This window comes from Podarcis filfolensis (genome assembly GCF_964270895.1).
Source record: "Podarcis filfolensis genome assembly, chromosome: 17".
Classification (NCBI taxonomy): Eukaryota; Metazoa; Chordata; class Lepidosauria; order Squamata; family Lacertidae; genus Podarcis; species Podarcis filfolensis.
The window spans coordinates 1,775,910-1,800,242 of NC_139621.1; the positions used below are offsets into that span (position 1 = coordinate 1,775,910).

General features: G+C 44.8%; 2 protein-coding genes across 4 annotated transcripts in view; one reads left to right on the forward strand and one right to left on the reverse strand.

The window, feature by feature from the left end:
• Positions 1-697: 697 nt before the first annotated feature.
• Positions 698-24,333, forward strand: part of LOC310752256 (intercellular adhesion molecule 2-like) — a 99,605-nt gene continuing 75,969 nt past the window's right edge. The window contains exons 1-6 of one of the 3 annotated variants that reach the window (XM_083592268.1): positions 698-987; positions 2,095-2,160; positions 5,447-5,704; positions 8,789-9,106; positions 16,738-17,058; positions 18,594-20,463. In XM_083592268.1, the coding sequence (XP_083448394.1) occupies positions 2,097-2,160; positions 5,447-5,704; positions 8,789-9,106; positions 16,738-17,058; positions 18,594-18,703 (1,071 nt within the window). In that variant the 5' untranslated portion in view covers positions 698-987; positions 2,095-2,096 and the 3' untranslated portion in view covers positions 18,704-20,463. Of the gene's footprint in view, positions 988-2,079; positions 2,161-5,446; positions 5,705-8,788; positions 9,107-16,737; positions 17,059-18,593; positions 20,464-24,333 lie in introns of those variants that run through there. The other 2 variants (XM_083592269.1, XM_083592270.1) reach the window with 2 other exon arrangements.
• The window catches only part of SHFL (shiftless antiviral inhibitor of ribosomal frameshifting), a 181,094-nt gene continuing 164,326 nt past the window's right edge, over positions 7,566-24,333 (reverse strand). The window contains exon 10 of the transcript XR_014542880.1: positions 7,566-7,659. The gene's annotated coding sequence lies outside the window, so the exon portion shown is untranslated. The remainder of the gene's footprint in view (positions 7,660-24,333) is intronic.

Below are 24,333 nucleotides of genomic sequence, written 5' to 3' on the forward strand. Positions count from 1 at the left end.
GGCTATCCTTAGAAAATTCACACTTCTCTGACTCTTGTGATGCAGTTCTAGCCAAATAATGTATGCAAATTGCATGTACTAGAGCAGAGGTTTTCAACTTTTATGATTTAACAGTTCCCTTGACCAACTGCATTCTTCCTCCAGCTCCCCTGCAGGGAAACATGCTCCGAGTCTCAGGGGCTCAGTTATGTTGTTGTCCCTTGCCTGCTGAGCTGTCAGCCCCCACCCCTCTTTTGGACACCCTCCCTTGTGGAGAGTTCCCTCAGCCTCCTCTCCTCGGAAACCCTCTCTCGCATGCTTACTTTCTCCAAGGCCAGGGCCGCTACAACAAACAGCTGCACAAATCTCTGGATTTGTGAGAGACATGAGAGGGCATCAGAGGAGGAAGAGAAGGAGGGAGGGATGGAGGCCAGTGCTGCCCACTGCACCCCTGACCAATATTCAAGGTGCCCCTGGGTGCCACGGTGCACTGGTTGAAAAGCACTAGAGGAAAGTGAAAATATTAGTCAAATTTGCATACAAAAATGTGTATATTACAAGAAATTTTCATTAAAATGCTCACAATTGTTAATAAGAAATCCTTTTTAAAAACATAATCACAAATGCAAAATGTGGATAACTGAACAGAAGGCCGGGAAAATGAGAAACTGAGATAAAGCAAAACTGATAGATTCACCTCCTCCCCCAACTCTTTCTCTTACTAAAAGCAGTTGCTTTGGCTAGGCTGTGCCTAGCCTGCTCCTCCAGAATGTTCTTTCTAGGCACTCTTGAGTTTTGCTGACTTATCTTCCTCTAGCAGAAAGGATACAGCGCCCTCAGCCCACCACCAGCAGAAGCCTTCTTATCTTTCCTGCATGTTGCTTGCTCTCCTTATATTCATATAGCTCATCCTGCAGTCTCACAGCAGGGAGAGAACACCAGCCTCACCGCCTGCCATTTGTCTTGCTTGGGTGCTCTTTACTCTTCCAGCCACTTTTGTCACTGCAGGTAAGTGAGCCAGCCCCCTCTGTGTCACTTCTTGGGGACTGGGAAAAGTGCACAAACCCTGGGATTTCCTCTTCTAGCTAGCCAGAGGTGGGGGTGGATAATGGAAGCCAAACTGCTGCCTTTGACAGAAGCTGCTTGGGTGGTCTTGTTTGGCCCATCATTCTTTCAGCCTGGCCAACCTGACACGGCAGTTGTTGAGAATAAAATTGAATAACCTCATGTATATCTTTGAGTTTCATAGAGCAAGGGGAGGAGAGGAACATGGTGAAGGAAAAGAAGTAAATCTATGGGATTTGTGTTGCTACTTAATAGAAAAACAAAGTCAATTCAATTGTTTACCTGCTATGTACTGGTATATATCCCTTACCTCATTGAAAAAGATTACAAAACTGATTAAAAATTAAAATCAATTAAAAAGACAGCAAGAAGTCAAAATGAAAGGAAAGAATTAAGTTAGAATAAGTATGGCTGCAATCACACAAAGGAGAAAGTCCCTTTGAACTTAGTGGGACTTACTTCTACGATTGAAGATGGCCACACTTGCATTGCAAGTAAGTAATTAATGCCCTGCTCTGCTACTCAAAGGGTATGCAGGTTAGCTTCACACCATGAAAATGCAGAGGGGAAAATAGGCGTCAGAGAGGCAAAAGATCATGTTTAAACTGCAGTAATCTAAAGGGAAACAGAAAGCAGCAGCAACAAAACTTTAAACATTACAAGACTGCTGCAAAAGAAAAATCAACTTGGAGTGTGAAAAAACCTTGATTGGGATCCTGACAGATCTCCACTGAGAGGATGTTTGAAAAGAGAATTGACAGTACTGGACACAATGGACCCAAAGCGGCTTCATATGTCCCTGATGAGAAAATTGCTGAGAATTGAAAATTGCAAGAAATATATTTATATTTCTTGACATTATTTCATGTACATTCCTAAGCATTTGGGTTGGTGTTGATGACAACTTTACAAACTCATCAATGGGTCATTGGGCAATGCTTCTAAACCAGAAGAAGTAAGCCAAGGGGAAAACCTTGGATTCCTTTTAAAGGTTGGTTGGAGAGAATTCTTTTGGAAGCTAAAACTCTGCTTTTCTCTCTTTCTTAACAGTAATGAGATCCTGGAAGCTCTGCATTGACTTTCTGTGGTGTGCTGTGACCCTCACGGCATTTCCAGGTCGGTGCTCCGAAACTGGGACTGTACACTCAGCTCAATCCCATTTCAAAGGGCTCCTCCAGAGGAGCTATTTATTCAGCATTTGCAATGATTTGCTTGCACAAAGCTTATTTAGCGGTTATTGATATTCATTCTGATTTGCTGGGAAGTCAAGTTGTACTGCAATGAGCATTTATTCTGATATGCCTGTGGGTTGTTTATAGGGGCCTGTCCACTTTGGGGCATTGTTTAGAGGCTGACCCCCCCCCAGTCCACAGCCACACATACAGTGTATGAGGAGCAGCTTAGGTCTTTCCCATCCATAGCAGTAGGCATTCCCTTTTGTGAAACTCCACCCAGCAAATACACAAAAGTGTACAGTCAGGCCATTTCTGGCACACCATTTTTCATGTACTGTATTTTTCCATGTATAACCCCCCCCCCCCCCGTGTATAACATGACCCCTATTTTGGGGGACTCCAGATAAAGAAATCCCCCATATGTGCTATCTGTGTATAAACAACCCCCAATTTTAAACTTGAAAAAATATATACACAGAAAAATACAGTAATTTGTGCAAATAGCTGGTTTTGTGCAAATCTGAGGCGTCAAAAGGGAGAAAACTTATAAGGCTACGCTCCATTCAGGAGCACACCAGAAATATTTATGAGCATGGCTGAAAATGAAAGCAATGTGAAAGCAGCGGGCACTGAAAGGGGAGTAGCAGAAAGTGAAAATTGATTCACCCGAAACACCAAAACAAATTGTCTGTGACTCTCTTTGGTCTGGAGCCTCATTTCTGACGCGCAGCGTAAATTAATAATGCAGAGTTTTTAAGTGAAAGAATAAGAGCTTTACTGAGTTAAAATAAACTTCTTCATAAACAACATGCTTCCAAACAGTTTGACTGAGATTCCATACTGACTCTGCTCACAACTGAGGCGGACGGACTCTGACTGAAATCTTACAGAGAGCAGAGAGAGAAAATGGCTGCCAAGTCCCCTGCCAGAGGGACTCCCCAGTTAGCAGTTAGGCCTGAATAACTTTAGGAGGCCCAAATGACTGTGCCGTCCCAGCCCTTCCCAGCCTGCTGGCTGCTTCTGCTCTCAGGTGTCTTTGTCACGTGACAATTTCCCCTGATTTATAGAAAAGACCTGTATCTGATGAACATGCACTTACAAGAAAAAGGCATCGAGATGGTGTTGTCTGAGGGGAACATCGTGTGAACTCTGAAGACTGTATAGGAACACAAACTGCTTAGATGTGTGTGTGTGTGTGTGTGAAGAGACAATAGATTTGTTGTGCTAGAGCCACAGAGTGTTTTAATCCATATTAATTGCACAAACCTAATTTCCAGTACAGTGGTACCTCAGCCTACGAACAGTCCTGTTAATGAACTCCACAAAACCGGAAGTAGGTGTTCCGGCTAGCGAACTTTGCCTCAGAAGCCAAACAGAAGGCAAACAGTGGAAAGGCAGGAGGCCTCAGTAGGAAAAGTGTGCCTTGGTTTAAGAACAATTCGGTTTAAGAATGGACTTCCGGAACAAATTAAGTTCATAAACCGAGGTACCTCTGTATACACTTGATTTAGTGACCATCTGGAAGTATTTAAAGTGCTGCTGTTAATTTTTAGGTTCTATATGATTTGGGACCTTGATACTTATTGTAATTTATTTATAAATATATTTATATAGCAGTACATTGTAAAAATATATCACAGTGGTTTACATATCAGGGGGCTGGATCTTGGGGTCCCTTCCAACTATACAATTCAATTAATCTATGAACAATATAAAAACATAAAACCAGGCAATAAAATCACAAAAAGTTAAAAACAAATTAAACGTGAAAAGCGGTTAACAATAAGTTGGAAGCAAAAAGCTATTAAAAACAAACATTAATAGACTATAGTGGGAGACATACTCTTAATTGCCTGGTGGAACAGAAAGGTTTTCAACAGCTGCTTAAAAGTTGGCACAGAAGGCACCCGCTGAATCTCTATTGGCAGCAAGGATGCCACCTTGCCACCACAATTTAAGGGGCTGGTGCCACATGACATGCACGAGTGATGTCAGCACATCATGCACATGCCACAGGGTGTGTGAGAGTGGCATGAGCATGCCAGCAGGCTGCACAATTAAAATCAGCATGTGCAGCGTGTGCACATGGCTGCTGAGGATCCCCCCCCCCCCCCGTGTCTGGTACAGAGTTCCACAGGAGTGGGTGGATAAGATTAAAGGCTTGGTTTCTCATTGTTGTCATATGAGCCTCACCAGCGCAGGGAATGACTAGAGACACTCCTGCAGATGGTCCTGAGGTCGTTCAGGGCTTTGTAATCAATACAAGAACCTTGAACATGGCTTGGTATCAGATAGGCAGCCAGTGGCAGCAGTTTCAACAATGGTGTCACATGTTCTCAACCAGAAGCTCCCAACAGCCTTCTGGCCTATTCAGCACCAGCTGGAGCTTCTGAACTAGATCCAGGGCAACCCCACATAGAGTACATGTCAGCAATCTAGCCTCAAGGTTACAAACATGTACTATAGTGAGCAGACTTTCCCTGTCTAGGAATGGCTGTCCTTGGCGAACCAGGCAGCTGGTAAAAGGCACTCCTAGCCACAAAGGACAGCAGGGCCTCTAGTGATCTCCTGGCCTGCTACACTCTCCCCAAGTTCGCCCATCCCTGGCATACCTTTTTCTGTCTTTTGTCTGTTCCTCTCTTATGGGTTACAGTTTTCTGCTTGACCCATGCTTTCCAGGCACGAGTCTGAGCAGTTTTCCCTTTGCCCTGCTCCTTTCCCAGGGAAAACCTGTCCTTTCGTACTAAATTGGAACAAACGTCAATCTGGAGAAAACTTGAATTGCCATTTGCTCTGACTGAGTGGAGCAAGAGGAATTGTGGACAAGCCCTTACTACCTCCCATGTGCACTGCCTTGCCCCCGCAATTAAGGAGGCCCAGGGCCACGCAACATCAGCACACCGTCTGCATATTCTCTGTGGCAGGTATTCATGATGTCAGCACCCACCGCAGCATGCTCGCAGCATGCTGACATCATTCACACACGCTCTGGGGTGTGCTGATGTCCTGCGGTTTGTGCACGTGATGCAAGCATGCCCCGTGGCATGCATGCACGGCTGCAAATAACTTTGGGGTATCCTGGCCCTTTAATCAGAAATATGGGGGCCTGGCCCCCCACTCTCCCCTACTCAGTGCCCCTGCTTCCCCCAAACATTTCCTCAACATTTATATACCCTCCCCGCTATATTATTGCATTTTCATACAAGTTGTATCTGTTGTGTTTTCAGGGGCTCAGCAGGAGCAGGAGTTTCTGAGGATTTGGCCCATAAAGCCTGTGGTGGAATTTGGAGGCTCCATTGTATTAAACTGCAGTGCCAGTTGCAAGAACATTGCCCTGGAGACCAGCTTAAACAATGTTCCGGCAGGGGACGGACCTACTTGGAGAGCCTTCAGCCTCACCAACGTCAGCAGCTGGGAACCAAAACCACAGTGTTATGCTACATGTCAAAGTAATACATTTCAGGAAGCAGCCATCACCGTTTACCGTAAGTCATATTTTAGACTGCCTTGGAATAATCATTCAGCTCACCTTGAAGGGAAGTGGAGCTTACTCAGTGGGACACAGGGAGGGGTTTCCTCTGCTTAGAGCCACAGATTCAAATTCAGCAGGAGTCCAGACAAGAAAGTGGTTGAATGTGCACCCCACTGGCAGGGAGTCTTTCTTTTTCCAGCAGCCCTTTGAGAACTGACTGCTTTTATTGAAAGGGCTGGTGCTGTGCTGCTTTTATGGTAACTATTGGTATGTTTTAAACAGATTTCATATAGTTATATCGTTTTAATTCTACCAATATTCAGCTGTATTTTAATAATGGACTTTTTAATGGTTCTTGTTCTTATCTGTAAGCTGTCATGAGTCCTGTCAAGGAAAATAAGAAATACAGAGTCAGACCATAGGCCCATCCAGCCCAGAACTGTAACTGAGAGCAGATTCCCCAAGATGCCTGGCAGACGTATTAAATGTGCACAAAAGCATTTGGATAAAATGAAATGGACACAGGACACAGGAAACTGCCTCATGCCAAGTCAGACCATTGGCCCACCTGGCTCAGTATTGTCTGCACTGACAGGCAGTGGCTCTCCAGGGTTTCAGGCAGGGGACATTCCCAACTCCACCTCCGCCAGCCCAGTTTAGCCCTAAAACAACGTTGTGAACTCCCCTGAGATCGGCAGATGAAGGGCGGTATACCAAACAAACAGATGATGGTGATAAAACAGAAATAGCTTTTAGGAGATGCACGGATTCTGACTTTGTTGAAGGAAAGAATTCCACATTGAAGGACAACCAGTAGGAAAACCTCCCCTTGCAAAGCCCATCCAGTCTGGTTTTGGCACCCTTCAAGGAAGTCTGGCTTCAGGGACTTGAAGTGATAACATTTGTGATGGAAGCAAACAAAGCAAATTTCCATTTCCCCGTTATTTGTGCATGTCAGGATGCTGTTTTGCATAATTCAGCTGATTATTTTACAGAATGTACATACAGGAGCTCTGCCTCTTGTGTGCATCCTGAAGGAGTTGGACACTAAATGCCCCACGATCCCTGGATGGAGGGGTGGTGGTGAAACATGCCTAAACATGACAAGACCAGCAGGCCCTTGATCCAGCTTTGCGCTCCTTTCCTCAGGTAGCACAGGGCCAAAAGCCCACAAAACATCAAAACAAGAGCAAGTCCTCTTCAGTGACTTCTTGCTCGCCTTGCGTTCTGCTGAGGTCCTCTCACGACAGCAAGCACAGGGCCCCAGAGTTTGTTCTGGTCCCAGCAGACTTAGTGGATTGGTGACAGCCTCTTTCCAGCTCCTGAGCCCCTTGGTGCCAGAGCAGCCTTTCCCCAGGCTATGGGACTCCAGGAGGGACAGGTCCAGTGGACCCCCTTGAGTGGTGCTTCTTGTGCCGGGGCCACAGTAGCTTCTTGGCAGAGCCCCCTGTCCCTTGCTGCTGGCCGGGGAAGGGACTTCCCTCAGCCAGCCAGCCAGCCAGCCTCTGTCTCTCTCAACCTCTCCATTTGTCCAGAAGGAAGCAGCTCTTCCTGCCTTGCCCATCTTTGGCCAGGCTGCTGCGCTGAGAGTCTCCCCTTCTCGCTGGAAGGAGACCCAAGGAGACGGTGTCCTCACGGCTTCTTCTACTTCTCCTGGCTCAGCCTTAGCCCTCCGGTTAGCTCCTGTCTGAATGCTCTCCCAAGACACTCCACACTGTCTTCCAGGCTAAGCCAAAAGAAGAAGAAGAAGAGTTTGGATTTGATATCCCGCCTTTCACTCCCTTCAGAGTCTCAAAGCGGCTAACATTCTCCTTTCCCTTCCTCCCCCACAACAAACACTCTGTGAGGTGAGAGGGGCTGAGAGACTTCAGAGAAGTGTGACTAGCCCAAGGTCACCCAGCAGCTGCAGGTGGAGGAGCGGGGATGCGAACCCGGTTCCCCAGATTACGAGACTACCACTCTTAACCACTACACCACACTGGCTCTCTCCTTTCTCTCGCTGTAGATAATTTCCTCAGAGTGGATGTTACACACATTGAGCAGAATCAACTCAACAACTCTCCCTCCCAAAACTGCCCCTGAAAATTCTATCTCTAGCTTTATCTCTGTGCATGGGCCTAGCCAAGGGAGGGCAATGGGAAATCAAGGAAAACAAGAGAAATGCTTAACTAACTGACCAAAACCCCGGCTATGCCCAGGTCTCTATCTCTAGCTCAACACTCCCTCAGAAAATGCTCTTTTTATTCTCCCTCCCTCCCCTCTGGCTGGCTATCTTGGTAGCCAATCAGAGAGAGGCTCTCGCCCTCTGGTGGAATTCTGAGGGACTGCATGCCCAGACTGCTCTGGCTCTGCTGTCCGTCCAAAGAGGCCTGGTGGGAGGGGTGGGGTGCAGGTATACCGGAGAAGGATGTCCAAGGCGCCAGAGTGATCAGTTCCAGAGCTTTGTTAAGAAAGGTATAGACTTACTGCAAATCAGCCTGCCAGCTTCCCAAGCCTTTGCAGATGTGGGACAGACGCCACAGCAGAGAGATGGCTTGTCTGTGCCCAAGCAAAGGTGCATAACATTCTTCATACACAAAGCAGCATTTGTCACTTTGCCTAAGGCTTCCCGTTGCTTCACCTGCCCAGATGAGGGCATAGGTGGCAAATACCCAAGTCTGACAGATAGTTCCCCTTCCTGGGCTCAGAGCCCAGTATCCCAAGCCCACAGGTGAGGATAGCATCACAGCAAAGCCATTTAGCCTATATCAAAGCAAGTGAATATAAGCATAAATCAGCTCACTGCTACAACAACCACCAGTTAATTGTGCGGTTATCTTGACTACCAAGTTGGTGTTAGCAAAGCTTCTGGAACAGTCCACCTTTGGTTCAACACACTTTGCAAAGGAGGAAGCTGGAAGTGCGCTGAGAGGGGCTGCCTCATGACCTCATGGGCCTCATCCTTAAGGTCTGGGCACACCACCCTCTGTCCTGGGAGCACGCAGGAAGAATTATTTCCAGAGGAGACACAGAGAGGCAGAACCTTCACCCTTATGTTCTTCTGCCCCTCTAAAATAGATAAACAAATGAAGAGTTGTCACTTTTTATTCTGTTCCAGGAGCTCCGGAGCGCGTAGTGTTGGATCCGCTGCAAGAAGTGGAGGTGGGTAAGGAGTATAATGTGACTTGTCGAGTTTTCAATGTTGCCCCCATCCGGAACCTCACCGTGACCTTGTATCAAGGGGAGAGGAGGCTGTATGTGGAGACCTTTGAGGACCACAGGAATCCTGAAGCCGGCAATGTTGTGGTGACAAGCAACAGCATCACCGCTCAGCAGAATGACCACGGAGAGGAAGTCACCTGCCGTGCAGTTCTGGATCTGAGGCCGGAAGGGCCCTACTTGGAAAAGGCATCAAATAATCAAAGTAGAGTGGCATGTAAGTGGCTGTACCAGGGAAAGTTTGGGGCATGGTGGCTATGGTAGCACAAATGTCTGGTTTTGAGGAGTGTTTTTTTTTATATAATATATTTATTAAAGTTTAGGAATTTATATAAAACAGAATAAACAGAACAGTAAAAACAAAAACAATAACAATACATACAGTCCAAAAAAGAAAAAACACACATACAAAACAGGTATAGTTTCCATCCCTTATATTCATAAAACTTACCTTCCCGACCTCCTCATACCTCCCCTTTCTGTATTCCATTCTCTAATTAAGTCAATTCAGCAAATCCTTTCCCTAATTTCTATGTACTTTTTAACCTTTCTTTTCTTAATCACATAATCATTACAGCTTTTAACTCCTTAATTTCTAAATCAACATCGTTCTAGCCTTCAATAATTTTACAATGTTTCTTAAGATAGTCCTTAAATTTCTTCCAACCTTCTTCTACCGATTCTTCTCCCTGGTCTCGGATTCTGCCGGTCATTTCTGCCAGTCCCATATAGTCTATCACTTTCATCTGCCATTCTTCCAAGGTGGGTAGATCTTGTGTCTTCCAATACTTTGCGATGAGTATTCTTGCTGCTGTTGTAGCATACATAAAAAAAGTTCTGTCCTTCTTTGGCACCAATTGGCCGACCATACCCAGGAGAAAGGCCTCTGGTTTCTTCAAGAAGGTATATTTAAATACCTTTTTCATTTCATTATAAATCATTTCCCAGAAAGCCTTAATCCTTGGGCAAGTCCACCAAAGGTGAAAGAATGTACCTTCAGTCTCTTTACATTTCCAACACTTATTATCAGACAAGTGGTAAATTTTTGCGAGCTTGACTGGAGTCATGTACCACCTATAAATCATTTTCATAATATTTTCTTTCAAGGCATTACATGCCGTAAATTTCATACCGGTGGTCCAAAACCATTCCCAGTCCTCGAACATAATGTTATGACCAATATCTTGTGCCCACTTGATCATAGCTGATTTAACTATTTCATCCTGTGTATTCCATTCCAACAGCAAGTTACACATTTTTGACAAATTCTTAGTTTTGGATTCTAATAGTTCTGTCTCCAGTTTTGATTTTTCCACCTGGAAGCCAATTTTCCTGTCTGACTTAAAGACCTCCATTATTTGGTAGTAATGGAGCCAATCTCTCACTTTATCTTTCAATTTCTCATAACTCTGCAATTTCATTACATCCCCTTCTTGTTCCAAAATTTCCCAATATTTCGGCCATTTAGACTCCATATTAAGTTTTTTCACAGCCTTTGCCTCCATTGGGGACAACCACCTGGGAGTTTTGTTCTCCAGCAGGTCTTTATACCTAATCCAGACATTATACAGTGCTTTCCTGACAATATGGTTTTTAAAAGCTTTATGAGCTTTGACCTTGTCGTACCACAAATATGCATGCCATCCAAAAATATTATTGAACCCTTCTAGATCCAATATATCTGTATTCTCAAGAAGTAGCCAGTCTTTCAACCAGCAGAAAGCCGCTGATTCATAATAAAGTTTAAAATCTGGCAGGGCAAATCCCCCCCTTTCTTTTGCATCAGTTAATATCTTAAATTTTATCCTGGGCTTCTTGCCCTGCCAGACAAATTTTGAAATATCTTTCTGCCACTTCTTGAAACAGTCCATCTTGTCAACAATTTGCAATTTTTGAAACAGAAATAACATTCTAGGCAATACATTCATCTTTATAGCTGCAATTCGACCCAACAAGGAAAGCTTCAATTTTGACCAAATTTCTAAATCTTTTTTTACCTCTGTCCAGCATTTTTCATAATTAAACAAATTCACATTTTTAGTTGTCATATTGATCCCCAAGTATTTCACTTTCTTCACCACAGTTAAACCTGTCTCATTCTGAAACTTCTCCCTTTCCATAGGTGTTAAGTTTTTTCCCAATACCTTAGTTTTGGATTTATTCAATTTAATCTTGCAACCTGGCCAAAATATTGAATTAGTTCTAAAACCCTTTTAGTACTAGATTCTGGCTCTTGTAACGTAAGTACCAAATCATCTGCAAATGCTCTCAATTTGTATTGTTTAGCTCCGACCTGTACCCCCTTAACCAACTGGTCCTTTCTAATCATATTCAGCAAGACTTCCAGGACTGATATAAAAAGTAATGGAGAGATTGGGCACCCCTGACGTGTCCCTTTTTCTATCTTAAACTCTTCCGTAACCATATTGTTTACAATTAACTTTGCTTTCTGCTCTGAGTATATTGCACCTATACCATTTTCAAATCCTTGGCCTACCCCCATCCCCTGAAGATTCTTCTTCATAAAACTCAAGAAATATTGTCAAAGGCTTTCTCCGCATCCACAAATATCAAAACTGCTTTAGTATTTATGTTCACTTCTAGCTTTTCCAAAATGTCTATTATATTCCTTACATTATCTGACATATGCCTTCTCGGGAGAAAGCCCGCTTGGTCCCTGTGAATCTCCTCCATCAAAACTTTTTTCAGTCTCTTAGCCAGAATATCAGCAAAAATTTTGTAATCCACATTTAGTAACGAGATAGGGCGGTAGTTCTTAAGTTGGTTCTTTTCAGTCTCAGTCTTTGGTATAAGTGTAATATAAGCTTCTTTCCACGTTTCTGGTGCCTTTTTCCCCTCCAAAATTTCATTACAAACTTCCTTCATAGGTTGTACTAGCCACTCCTTTAACATTTTATAGTATCTGGAAGTAAGCCCATCCGGTCCCGGAGACTTGCCCAGTTGCATATTTTGAATGGCACCTTCTATTTCCTGTTCAGTTATTTTCTGGTTCAAACCTATTTTACTTTCATAAGAAATTTTTTGTAATCCATAAGTCTTGAGAAAATTGTCTATATCTGTCTCTTTCTGCGGCCCTTGTGTATATAATTGTTTAAAATATCTCTGGAAGCAGTTTCTAATCTCATTTGGCTTATATACATTCTTTCCTTCCACTTCTAGATTTGTAACCGTATTTAATTTTTGTCTTTTCTTCATTTGCCAAGCCAATAGTTTGCCGCATTTATCTGCTGATTCAAATGTCTTTTGTCTCATTTGTTTAATTTTCCATTCTATTTCTTGATTCATCAGCTCCATATATTGTATTTGATACAATTTGATTTCTCTCAAAATCTCTTTGGACTTTGGTTTTGATCTTAGTTTCTTTTCCCCTTCTTTTATCTTCTCCAAAATCTTGTCTTTTTTCTCATTTTGGCTTCTCTTTTTTATTGCATTTTGTTGTATCAGAAATCCTCACATAACAGCTTTACTTGCGTCCCAGATTACTCTTTTTTCCACATTAGTGTTCATGTTTATTTCAAAATAATCTCTCAAAGTTTTTTGGGCCTTTTTGTAAACTTCTTCATCTCTAAATAAGGTGTCATTCATCCTCCATCTAAAGGATCCAGTTGATATTTGCTTCATCTCCATTCTTACTGCATTGTGGTCGGAGCAGGTTTTTGGGCAGATTTCCACTTTCTTTATCTTTGATGCCATTCCTCTAGTAACCCAGATTTGGTCGATTCTGGTCCATGTCATTTTGGCTTCAGAAAAGAAGGTTCCCTCTCTCTCAAGAGGATTCTTTGTTCTCCAAATATCAATCAAGTCCATATTGTCAGTCATTTCAAAAAAAGTTTTTGGTAATCTTCCATCCTTAGTGAGTACCTGTCTTTGTGCTTTGTCCATATTAGTAGATACTACTCCATTCATGTCTCACATCAAAATAAGATTATAATCCATATAGTCCAACAAAATCTCATGCAACTTCTTAAAGAATTCAGATTTCCCCTCGTTCGGTGCATAAATTCCTACGGCTAAAAATTTCTCTCCTTGGATTTGAATTTCAATTGCCAGGAATCTTCCTTGTTCATCTTTAAAAACAAATTTCGGTAGTAATTTTTCCTTTGCATATATCACAACTCCTCTTTTTTTAACTTTGTCTGATGAAATAAATTCTTGACCCAATCTTTTATTCACCAATATTTTCCTTTGTAACCTCGTCACATGTGTTTCTTGTAAACAGATCAAATCCAGTTGTTCTTTCTTCAATATATGAAAAACAGCTTTCCTCTTTCGAGGCATATTCAAACCATTACAATTCCAACTTAGAAGTTGCAGAGCCATGATGAGACTATTTACTTATTCCTGTTGCTCCAAGTAGTTGTTCTTCCTGGTTTTGAGGAGTTAAGGGCTTATCCACACTTTCCTCTTGTCCTGCTGCTTTTGTCCTGCCCAGGGAAACCACTCTTTAGTGCTCAATTGGAGCAAACGGCGATTCAGGTTTTTCCCAGATTTCCATTTGTTCCAATTTATCGCTAAAGCGTGGGTTATCCCTGGGAATGGAACGGGGCAAGAGGAAAACCTTTTGGGCCCGTACTTTCTAGATGTGGGACAAGCAGAAGTCTGTACAAGCACAGGTTTTTTTGAGGCTTACTGGGCCTCTACAACCTACGTAGCCTCTTCTCAATGTTGTATCTGAGGACTAATCCACACTTCCTCTTGTCCTGCTGCTTTTCCCTGGAGAAAACTGTTCTTTCACATTCAGTTGGAGCAAATGGCAATTTGGGTTTTCTCTGGATTGATGTTTGCTCTGATTTAGAGCTGAAGAGCAAATTTTCCTGTGACAAGTCTCCTAGAGATCCATGCTCTCTAAGAACAGAACAAGCAGAAGTGTGGGTGAGCCTGAGAGTACCTTTTCTCCCCCTCTCTCCACCCAATCAGGAGCTTCACGGGGGGGGGGATGGGAGCCACCCATTTATTTATTTTTAAAGTGTCCCTCTACACTCTCATACATGTGACTTGATATAGATATTGTTACAGAGGCCATCGCAATCCCTTCCAAGCGGTAGCAAGATCCCAGAGGTCCTGGCACTTAACCAGGGTTGCATTTCTGTTGAGAAATTAAGGCACAGCGGAGATAAGTGTCTTTAAGATATATGGTTCATTGTACACATATTCGCAACCTGAGTCTTGATGGAGGGAGAGTTCACAGCATTCTCCTTCCCAGCAGCACAGCAGCAGTGGATTCAGAGGCATCCTAAGCACCATCCCCACATCTCTCTGCCACAGCCTGCTTCTGCCAGCCAGCCAGGCTAGCTGCTGCCCTTCTGTCCCTGCATGGAGCTCTGTCCATTCCCTCTCCTTCTTCCCAGAAACCCTTCCACCCAAAATCTCTGTTGGAAAAGGACACCCTCTGCCCCCGTTTACCCTGGCAACCTTCCCCTCTCAGTTCTTCCCACTTCTCATCTGCATGGTCCGTTGATCTTAATGGCCTGCCACTTAGTTCTCCTTGTGTTTATTTTAATGACATCTCTTTTTGCAATCTCCTGAACAGGAGAACTGATTTAGCCTTTATTTCCACTGGCCTGGCATCTTCCCTTCATACTCCAAAAATCAGCTAAATTTACTACATTTAGGATTATGAGGAGTCTGCCCCCTGCCACAAAATCATAACATTTTAAAGCTATAGGCAGGGGTGGGGGTACCTCAGGTCTGGAGACTAATGCCCCCCCACCCCAGCCTCACTTTTCTGACCCTCAGGGTGACCCCACCCATGCCATGTCCCTCTCAGACTCCCCCCTGCATCCTCCTGGAGGAATCTGTCCTTGAACTATGACAATGTCTGTCGCTTGCCTGGAGGGTGGATGAAGAGGTGTGCTTGTGGTTTGTATGTGTGTGGAAACCTCTGGCGTTTGCAGGCTTCAGATGTAGCCAGCTCTGCAGGGGTAAGAGTCACAGTCGTTGCTCAGCTCACTCTTGCCTCTGGCTCACCACCGCCATGTGGCCCTTGGAAGATTAGGCAGTGCTCTCCTTGGGCCACACGCCGGCTGTTGGTAAATATTTATAATAAAATGGACAAATCAGTCTATTTCTGTCCCATGTCAGTTTTGTACACGTCTACTCACAAACCTGTTCTGTCCCATTTTCATATTAATCTATAATTTTAAACAAAACAATCAGCGTGAAAATTAGCATTTAAATACAGGTTTTAAACACATTTTTCTTCCCCAAAATGGCAATTCTAAATGTACCGTATTTTTCGCTCGATAACACGCACCTGACCATAACACGCACATCGTTTTTAGAGGAGGAAAACAAGGGAAAAAACATTCTGAATGAAACAGTGGATGTATCATTTTTGTGCTTCATGCTGTGGCCACAGACATGTGATCTGATGGTGAATTTGGGGTGACCCAATGCAAAAATCCTGAGAATCCCTGTGGATCCATGCTTTGTAACCACGTTTTTGCACCATTGCAGCCCCAGGCAACAGTGGGTGTGTGATTTTGGGGGGGGCAGGCTGTAGCCATGGACATGCTATGTGCTCTGATGGTGAATTTGGGGTGACCCAATGCAAAGATCCTGAGGATCCATGTTTTGTAACCACGTTTTTGCACCATTGCAGCCCCAGGCAACAGTGGGTGTGTGATTTGGGGGGGGGGCAGGCTGTAGCCATGGACATGCTATGTGATCTGATGGTGAATTTGGGGTGACCCAATGCAAAGATCCTGAGGATCCATGTGGATCCATGCTTTTTAACCACATTTTTGCACCATTGCAGCCCCAGGCAACAGTGCGTGTGTGATTTTTGGGGGGCAGGCTGTAGCCATGGACATGCTATGTGATCTGATGGTGAATTTGGGGTGACCCAATGCAAAGATCCTGAGGATCCATGTGGATCCATGCTTTTTAACCACATTTTAAGTGGGGAAGGAAGGAAAAATACAGAATGGACAAGGAGCACGAGAGGGGTATGCAGAGAAGCAGCTGGCTAAGAATGCAGGAGAGGGGTATAACGGGAGGGAGGAAAGGAAGGCAAAAGTTTTCCCTCTCTCTCTCTCTCTCTCTCTCTCTCTCTCTCCCTCCTGCATGTTTTCAGCAGCACCGGAGCACAGAGACGCTTTCCCCTCTGCTTGCCTGGAGGGGAGGGGCTTTCCCTGCTCTTTGTTCCGTTTGAGCAAACACAGCAAGGAAACAGAGGGGGGTGGGCAGTAAGACCCTGAGGCAGAATGCAGGAAAGCAGCCACTTCCTCTTTTCAGGTTTCCCTTCTCCGAGACGCGCGATTTGATTTTTGCCTGATTTTTTTTGCCATTTGGCTCCAGGGACCACACATTCGCTCAATAACACGCACAGACATTTCCCCTTCCTTTTTAGGAGAAAAAATCTGCGTGTTATAGAGGGAAAAATACGGTATTTTCTGCCCTACAATACTAGTTTTAACATTTATTTTGGTAATGTTTTTGAACTAAGAATTGCACCAGCACATTTGGAAGGTGGCAATCTGCACAAAGCATATTCTGGGAGGTGCAGATTAGGTCAATTTGTACAGTGATTCAAATTTGTTTGCTAAAAACCATTGGCCATCACAAACCTGCAAACCATCAGGCGAGAGATCCTTTAAAAAATAAAAAGCATAGATGATCTTCAGCACATGCACATTGTCCCCCATGGGTCTGATGAGGATGGTGTAGTCAACACTAACAAGTTCAGTGTGAATCAAGGGTGGCACTGCCAAGAGGCATTTGACACATTCAGATCTTGGCAGCGCAGTGGACAGAGGAGAGGAACATGGAAGCCCAGTGGGCTGCCTGGCAATCTTAATGTTTCCCTTGCTTTATGTGTCATTTCAGACCCTCCAGAGCAGGTGATCATGGAGCTCCAGAAGTCTTCCACAGGCCAAAGCTGGCACTATAACCTGAAATGCCACATTGTAAGAGTGGCTCCCCTCAGCAAGCTCACAGTGACCTTCTTCAAAGGGGCAGAGAGGCTACATTCGCAGAAACTCTGGAACTATACCAGGCCTGAGCGTGCCAACGTTACAGTCACCCACCCCATCACCCTGGGACCGTGGGACCATGGGAAGGCGGCTACCTGTCACGTGATGCTGGATTTCAGCCCCCACAAAAAGCCCTTCACTGCTGCATCCCGCAAGGTGGCACTCAGGACTGCTGGTGAGTTTGTAGGCATAACGTGCTCAGAGTCACCTTTTTAACAAACCAACCAGCCACTGTTTTATATGAATCAATGCTTCAGCTTAGGGCTTGCAACATTTAAATAAGTTTCTCCACGTTGGGATTGTGCAGCTTCAGTCTCACCATAATGTATAAGAACCATTGTCCTCAAGTAGCATAAGTGCATAGCTGCCACAGATAATTTAAACGCACAAACAAATACAAATACATTGATGAGAGAACAGATTCCTTCTTAACCAACCAGCCTTCTCCAGCTTTGCAAGTGTTTTGGACTACATCAGCCCCCCCCCAGGCCCTCATGGCCATGCTAGTTGAGGCTGATGGGAACTGTAGTCCAAAATAGCTGGAGAGTGCCAGGTTGAGGGAGGCTGCTCATCTACTGTCTTCTCCCTTCTCTGAGTGACAAGGGCAAGTGAGTGGGCACAGTTCAGGTAAAGAGTTGCAGCGTAAGGTTTCACTCATGTGTCCAAAGTGCCTTATATGTCCAGCATGCTCTGTAATTACTATTCAGACTGGCAGCCACATTCCAGCATCTTACCCACCCTTACCTGCCCTCCACACTTTCCAAGGCACAGCTCCATGTCCAAGCACTCTTTGTGTGTGTGTTTTGCTCCAGAGCTTTCCTCTCCTCCAAGGGCCTTCTGGCAGTTACCTCACTGAGAAGTGAAGTTACAGGGAACCAGGCAGAGGGGCTTCTCGGTGGTGGCACCTGCCCTGTGGAACGCCCTCCCTTCAGATGCCTAGGAAATTAAGAACTACATAATTTTTAGAAGACATCTGAAGGCAGCCCTGTATCAGGAAGTTTTTAATGTTTGATGCTTTATTATGTTTTATATATTCTGTAAGCCGCCCAGATAGGCGGGATATAAATAATAAAATTTGTATTAGTATTCCCCGTGAAAACCCACTCTTTAAAGCTAAATAAGAGTAAATGGCAATCTGGGGGAAATCTGAATTGCCCTTTGTTGTGCTTCAGCTTTAAAGAACAGATTTTTGCAGGGCAACCTCCAAAGTACAATATAACTTTTCAGGTACTAAAAGTTGATGCTGACATATAATCAGATATGCCCATTAAGCAATAATGTTCTCTAAATCCACTGCATGTTCAGAGCTAATTTTGTGGGACATAAAGTGACATTGAATTTACTGTTTGAGAACTGTGACCCCAAGTTTGTTGAACACATTGAAACTGAAGTATTCGATTTTCTCATTAATGTTCCGGAGAACCTTGACCTAAGTTGGGCAATATGATGAATGTTTGTGTTTTTTCTTTCCCTTGGATCTAGATCAGAGGTGTGGAACCTTTGGCCCTCCAGATGTTGTTGGACTACAACTCCCATCAACCTTCTCTCTTGGTCATGCTGGCTGGGGTTGATGGGAGATGCATTTCAGCAACATCTGCAGGGCCACAGGCCCCCACTGCTGATTTAGTTTGCCTGTTACCTTTGCTGATGTTTAGGGACATTGCCTTCCTCCCTGCTTTCTTCTTCTCTTACATTTCTTCTCACTTTCAGAATCCTGCACAGCTATAGTTGTAGCTGCTTCTTCTATAGCCATGCTATCTCTCCTGCTGGTGGGCATTCTCCTCTACTATCTGGTCTGGGTGCCTGCAGCTTCTACATAGAACCCAGGAGGGCAGAACAAATGTCAAGCTAAGTAAGTTGAAAAAGCTTTGTCACAGTGATAAAGACGACCGCACAACTTGTGTTTTATGAACATCCAATACAGAAGCAATGAGCTATGAGTCATAAAGCAACTATGAAGCATTTTGTACATGGAAAAGTATTGTGAACCTTTTTTAAAAAAAAGTAACACAAGCCGGAATCACAATCAGACTTGGTCTTGAGCCTGACACCCAGGGGAGGTGGGGAGAGGCATGTTGTCAGGCCAATAGCCTTATTTCCCTCCACTGCTCTCTTCCTTCTCCTGGAGGTGCACCAATCAGATGTCCAAGTGACAGTAGCTGTCTGGATGATGTGCCACCCATTCATTGTTTTTAAGGACCTCTCATATTTCAGAAGCTTTGTCTACAACCAGCTGCACGAATATAAGACGGGGAATGCCTGGCTTGCCGATAGAATTGTAGAGTTGGAAGGGACCCCCAGGGTCATCTAGTCCAAACCCCTGCAATGCAGAAATCTCAACTAAAGCATCCATGACAGGTGGCCATCCAGCCTCTGCTTAGAAACCTCCAAGGAAGGAGAGTCCACTGCCTCCCAAGGGAGTCCATTCCACTGTCAAACAGCTCTTACTGTCGGAAAGTTTTTCCTGATGTTTAGTCGGAATCTCATTTCTTGCAACTTGAAGCCATTGTTTCAAGTCCTGCCCTCCAGAGCAGGAGAAAACAAGCTTGTTCCATGCTACAGACCTTGAGATGTTGGAAGATGGCTATCATATCTCCTCTCAATCTCCTCTTTTCCAGGCTAAACATATCCAGCTCCTCCAACTGTTCCTCATGAGGCTTGGTTTCCAGACCCTTGATCAGCTTGGTTGCCCTCCTCTGCACACCTTCCAGCTGGTCAACATCCTCCTTAAACTCTGGTGCACAGTTGTCACCAACTGACACTGAGTCACTTTGATAGGGAAAGTTTGAGCTCAAATGCATACCAATGAAAAGAAAAACAAAAAGGGCATTTTTTCCTTGAGGGTAGAAAGGTTCTCCTTTAGAGGAATCTTTGCGCATTGCATCCAAGTGAAGAAACAAGAAAAGTGCAGTGAAGCTTTTTATGTCCTATTTGTCTTGCCCCACTGCTACAGTGCATGACTTCTACTCAGTCATGTTAAAGGGGAACAAGTCTATATTTGTGGTTTTCCTTCATTTGATTTATTGCTGCCCTTCACCTTAAGGTCCCTGGGCAGCAATTTAGCAGGTCAGACTAGGATACGGCTGCTATCACCAGAACCTCCTTTACACCCAGGTGTTTGAGAAACTCAGGCAGACCTGTGCAGAGCTTGTCTGAGACCTGGGGCAGGAGTCTTGTTCATGAGATGTCACCACCTAATCTGATCTAGGTACACAGTAACACTATCGAAGCCTTGCAGTGCATATGGACCGGCAGGGGCATTTTGCCCATTAAGTCCGTGGTCAGCTGGGGTGTTCTGGCATGGGGCGTTCTTGCCATGACAGCGTAAGTTTGGCAGGGCTCCTCAGCCGCCTTCGTCCTCCAAGGCCTGGGGCAAGCGAAGCTGGCTATCCCCACCTCTCTGCACAAGCCTGAACTCGGGATCCCAAGTGGTTTGCTAGCTTCTTAAAAGTCTGGACAAGTGTGCCCCACACAAGGGCAGGCTGAATCATGATGTGGCGAAAGGACTTGCCTCCAAACACCAGATCTGGGATGCAGTTTGCTCTTCCACCTCATGCTGCAGCACGTCTTGCTCCAGGCTCATGCATAAGGTTCCTTTTCATTTTATTTTTTTTTAAAGAAATTTTTATTAGAGTTTTACAAGAGAAAAGAGTAAAGATTTACAGAATAAAAAAAGAAAAACCACAAATAAAAATAGACACTACAAAAAAGAAAGCGCACAAGACACGCTAAAAACAGCTAATTAAGAGAAAAAAAAGAAATTAAAAAAATAAAACAAATCCATTTTTCTCAACATCCTCAGAGTCATATGCTTGTATCCTTGACCTCCTCACACCTCCCGCCTTTTGTGTTCCCATTTACATACTTAATTCAGCAAATTCTTACCCTTTTTCAAATATCTTAACTTTGTGTCATAACTTATTATACCCCAATATTTTCAACCATTTATCAATACATTTTTTACATAATCTTATTAGCTTTTGTCACTAGTTACCACTTATTACCAATCCAAGCATAATTTTAACATTCATTAATTTTACAGTATTTCCAAAGATAGTCTTTAAATTTCTTCCAGTCTTCTTCCTAAGGTTCCTTTTCAAAGAAAGGGGGAAGATATATCAATATCCCACTCTGAAATAACGCAAGCTGAATTCTGCACCTCTATGAAGCATCTTGGATGTTATTGAAGATGGTGTAAAAAGTAAATAGACAACTTTGGATCTTATATGTTTGCTTGTTTTGCTTTTTCAGATAGGTGTGGTATATCAGGACTGTGGCAGAATTTAACACTTTGCTTCCCCACAATCCTGATCCAATTCAGGGGAGAGTGGGTGCTCACCTGACAAACCTTAAATACACGAATAATATCATTTCTAGTTTGGTGGGTCCTCACTTATCAGGAGTACCTAGGCAAACAGTATGGGCAGGTAGGAGGAGAATGTGATACAAGGAGTAGGAAGAGCGTGGATTACAGATGAAATATGTTTACACAGAGTCTGCTTGGCACTGTCACCTCCCTGGCACATGGGAAAAGAGTTTCAGGTTTGCAGTGGCATAGCCTGGAGGGGCTGCAGGGGTCATGGCCCTGGATGCATTTTCTGAGAGGGCACAACCAGGCGCCCCCACAACAGGCTCCCTCATCAAGGCTAGAGCTGTGGGGCAGGAAGCCGTGCCTAGGCAGGGCCTCCAGGGCCTGGCTCTGGTGCCGTGGGGGAGCTTCCTTGTGTGATGGCCCAGCGCCACCAGCTGGCCGCAGCTCCACTCCGGGTCAGGCCTGACCCAGGGGTGGGAGAGGAGGAGAGTCGGCAGCAATGTTGCTGTCCCTCTCCTCTGCTGGGCTCTGGCACATGAGGGAGGGCTGGCAAAGCCCCACTGGACTCCCTCTTCGCCCTTGCTCCTGTGCGTCCTGCGTGTCACAGATCTGCCCTGGGTGGCGATAGCATACGCTCTGCTGTGGCAGGTTTGTGCTTAAAGAGAAAATTCTCTCTCCCACCCACCCACACCAATTTAAGTCCTTTTTGTCTGGAGTGAACTGAAAGGAAAGCAAGGTGGGATTGGCAGGGAAGATATCACAAAGTCATGAGGCTGGAGGCGGCTGCACTCAGCCCTTAATCTCTTCCTCACTTGCTTTGTTTGGAGTCCCCACGCGTGTGAGTCATGCTCCTGCTGCCTCAAATAGGTCAAGGGCCACCTCCAGCAGGCACAAAACTGGCTCAGTGTGACACACAGCCTGGAGGAAGTTGCTGGAGCTCTCCAGTGCCTAGTGGGGAAGGGAGTCACCAGAGGAAAGCAACCTGGGGGACCGGGATGCCAGGCATGAAAAAGAGAAGAGAGCAGAGCTGTGCATGACAGTTATGTACCCTACATGCACCCTACACTTGTCTACCAGGATCAACCACCTCCCTTCCAACTTCCAGTGTTTATTTCTCTGCTTTCTTCATTCTCCTGAGTCCTTCATTTCGCCAGTCATCCCTCCTGCAACTGAACTGAGATACCGCTCCATATACGGCCTTTGACAGCCAGGTACCTTCTAGGCTGGGCTGATGGAAAGTTGTTATTCAAAACATCTGGAGGGCAGCAGGCTGGCGAAAGCTGCAGTTGTGATTATGTCATTGCTGGAATGGCAGCAAAGCTGCACTGGCTGAAATTCCCCATCTGTTAAATATTGTTACAAAAGCTGGGCGCTAGCCCTACTCTCTGTCAAGCAATAGCAGAAGTCTATGGGGTTCCAGGCACTGACACAGGGCCTGTGTTCTTTGGAGAATTGAGACACGGCAAATGGGGCTTGTTCACCACAGCAGTGCAGCCCTGGAGTCAAAGCCATCTCTCCAGTCTTCAGCCAGCCTACCAAAGATGGATCCTAGTCTTTTATCTCGCCCTTCTTCCCAGCACATATTGCTCAAAAGACTCTCTTTTTGTGTCACCTCAAACACACACCCCATCACCATGGCAACCTCTGTCTGCCCAGGCTCAAGATTCCTTTCGGATGGGCCATCAACACCTTTTGTCATGTTAATGCCTCTATCCCAGGTTAGCCCCTGACTTGGAAAGAAAAATTAGCTTGTACTTTTCCACCGACCTCCTGTTGTCCCTACAATACTTGGGGTATTCAGTGGTCTGTGTTTGCCTGAGCTTGAGTCTGGACTAAGGAATCTGAGCTCCTGTGTTCTGATTCGATACATGTTATCCAATCACAGAACATTTCAGGATTTGGACCTCTGCCACTGGCCCTTGAACTCTGAGTCGTGATTCGCAGTTTAGACAGCCAATCACATTGGGAGTGGGAGTAGTGGGCGTGGCCCAGGCTTTCAGAAATGTATATAAGCAGTTGCTTTGCCCCTTTTCCCCAGTTATGTAGTTCAATAAAGGTTATTGTAGTTGACTGTGTCTTGCCTCATGGGAACCCACCTACACTTCACTTCAAATAATTAAAATCCTATCATTTAGCCCCCCCATCCTGCACAAATCTATAGCAGTATAAAGCCACCCTATACTTCTTCACATGTGGTCTCCTTATGTGTGGTGATTACTATAAGCAGAAATACTATGCATCTCACAGTAACAGGGAGACTGTCACCAGGTGCTCAGTCTGCTGCCCAGAACAACTTATTGTTGGTGGGCAGCTGCAACCTCCCATCACTGATTGTAGCTTTGTTTAAAAAAATGTGTGTGTGCCCTTTTAAATTAGGGTCCGTGATAATTCCCCAAGTGCTTGGTAGAAAAGGGGTTGAAAATGGATCTCTGCCTGGGTGTAACTCATAACACCTAACTAGCACCAATGAGGGAGACACCAAGGGTTCGCCAAGAGTTTCACTGGAACTGTCTTTTGATCACGTTGTGTGCCATCAAATTTCCCCAGGTCTTAGTGTCTTTCGTAGTTGTGCCTTGCAAAAATCCAGTCTTACCTGCTGAATTGGATCTTATCAGGTGCATGGGAAATCCGAAGAGATGTTTCACTAAACAGAGCTTCAGTTCAGCAGGTGCACTCAGATTTTCACAAGGCCCAGCAATGGAGCAGCAAGAAAAAGTCTCAAGTCCAGGGGAATCAATCGGTGCACAATGTGATCAAAAGATGGGTCAAGCAAAAAGGTGGATGAGCCCTAAATTAAACCAATTTAATTTGCCCCTGAGGAGTCTTGCCCAAACATCTTTACAGTTCAGTGAAGGGAACAGCCCCAAATTTGTGTCAAAATAACTATACAGTTCAGTAAGAGTACATACTTGGCCAAATTCCTATCTGTTCATAACGGATATTCCCACAATATAACAGGGTTCTCTCCATGGGAATACCAAGGATTTATGGGGGGGAGGCTTTATGTTAGGGGGACAGAACCAAGCTATCTGTGGCAGGATTGGTCAGTTAGGTATTTTTATTTACTCACTTGACTTAGGGGGGGCCGCTGCCCCCTGGCTACACCCATCCCCCCCCGGGTGGGTTTTTTGGGAGGGG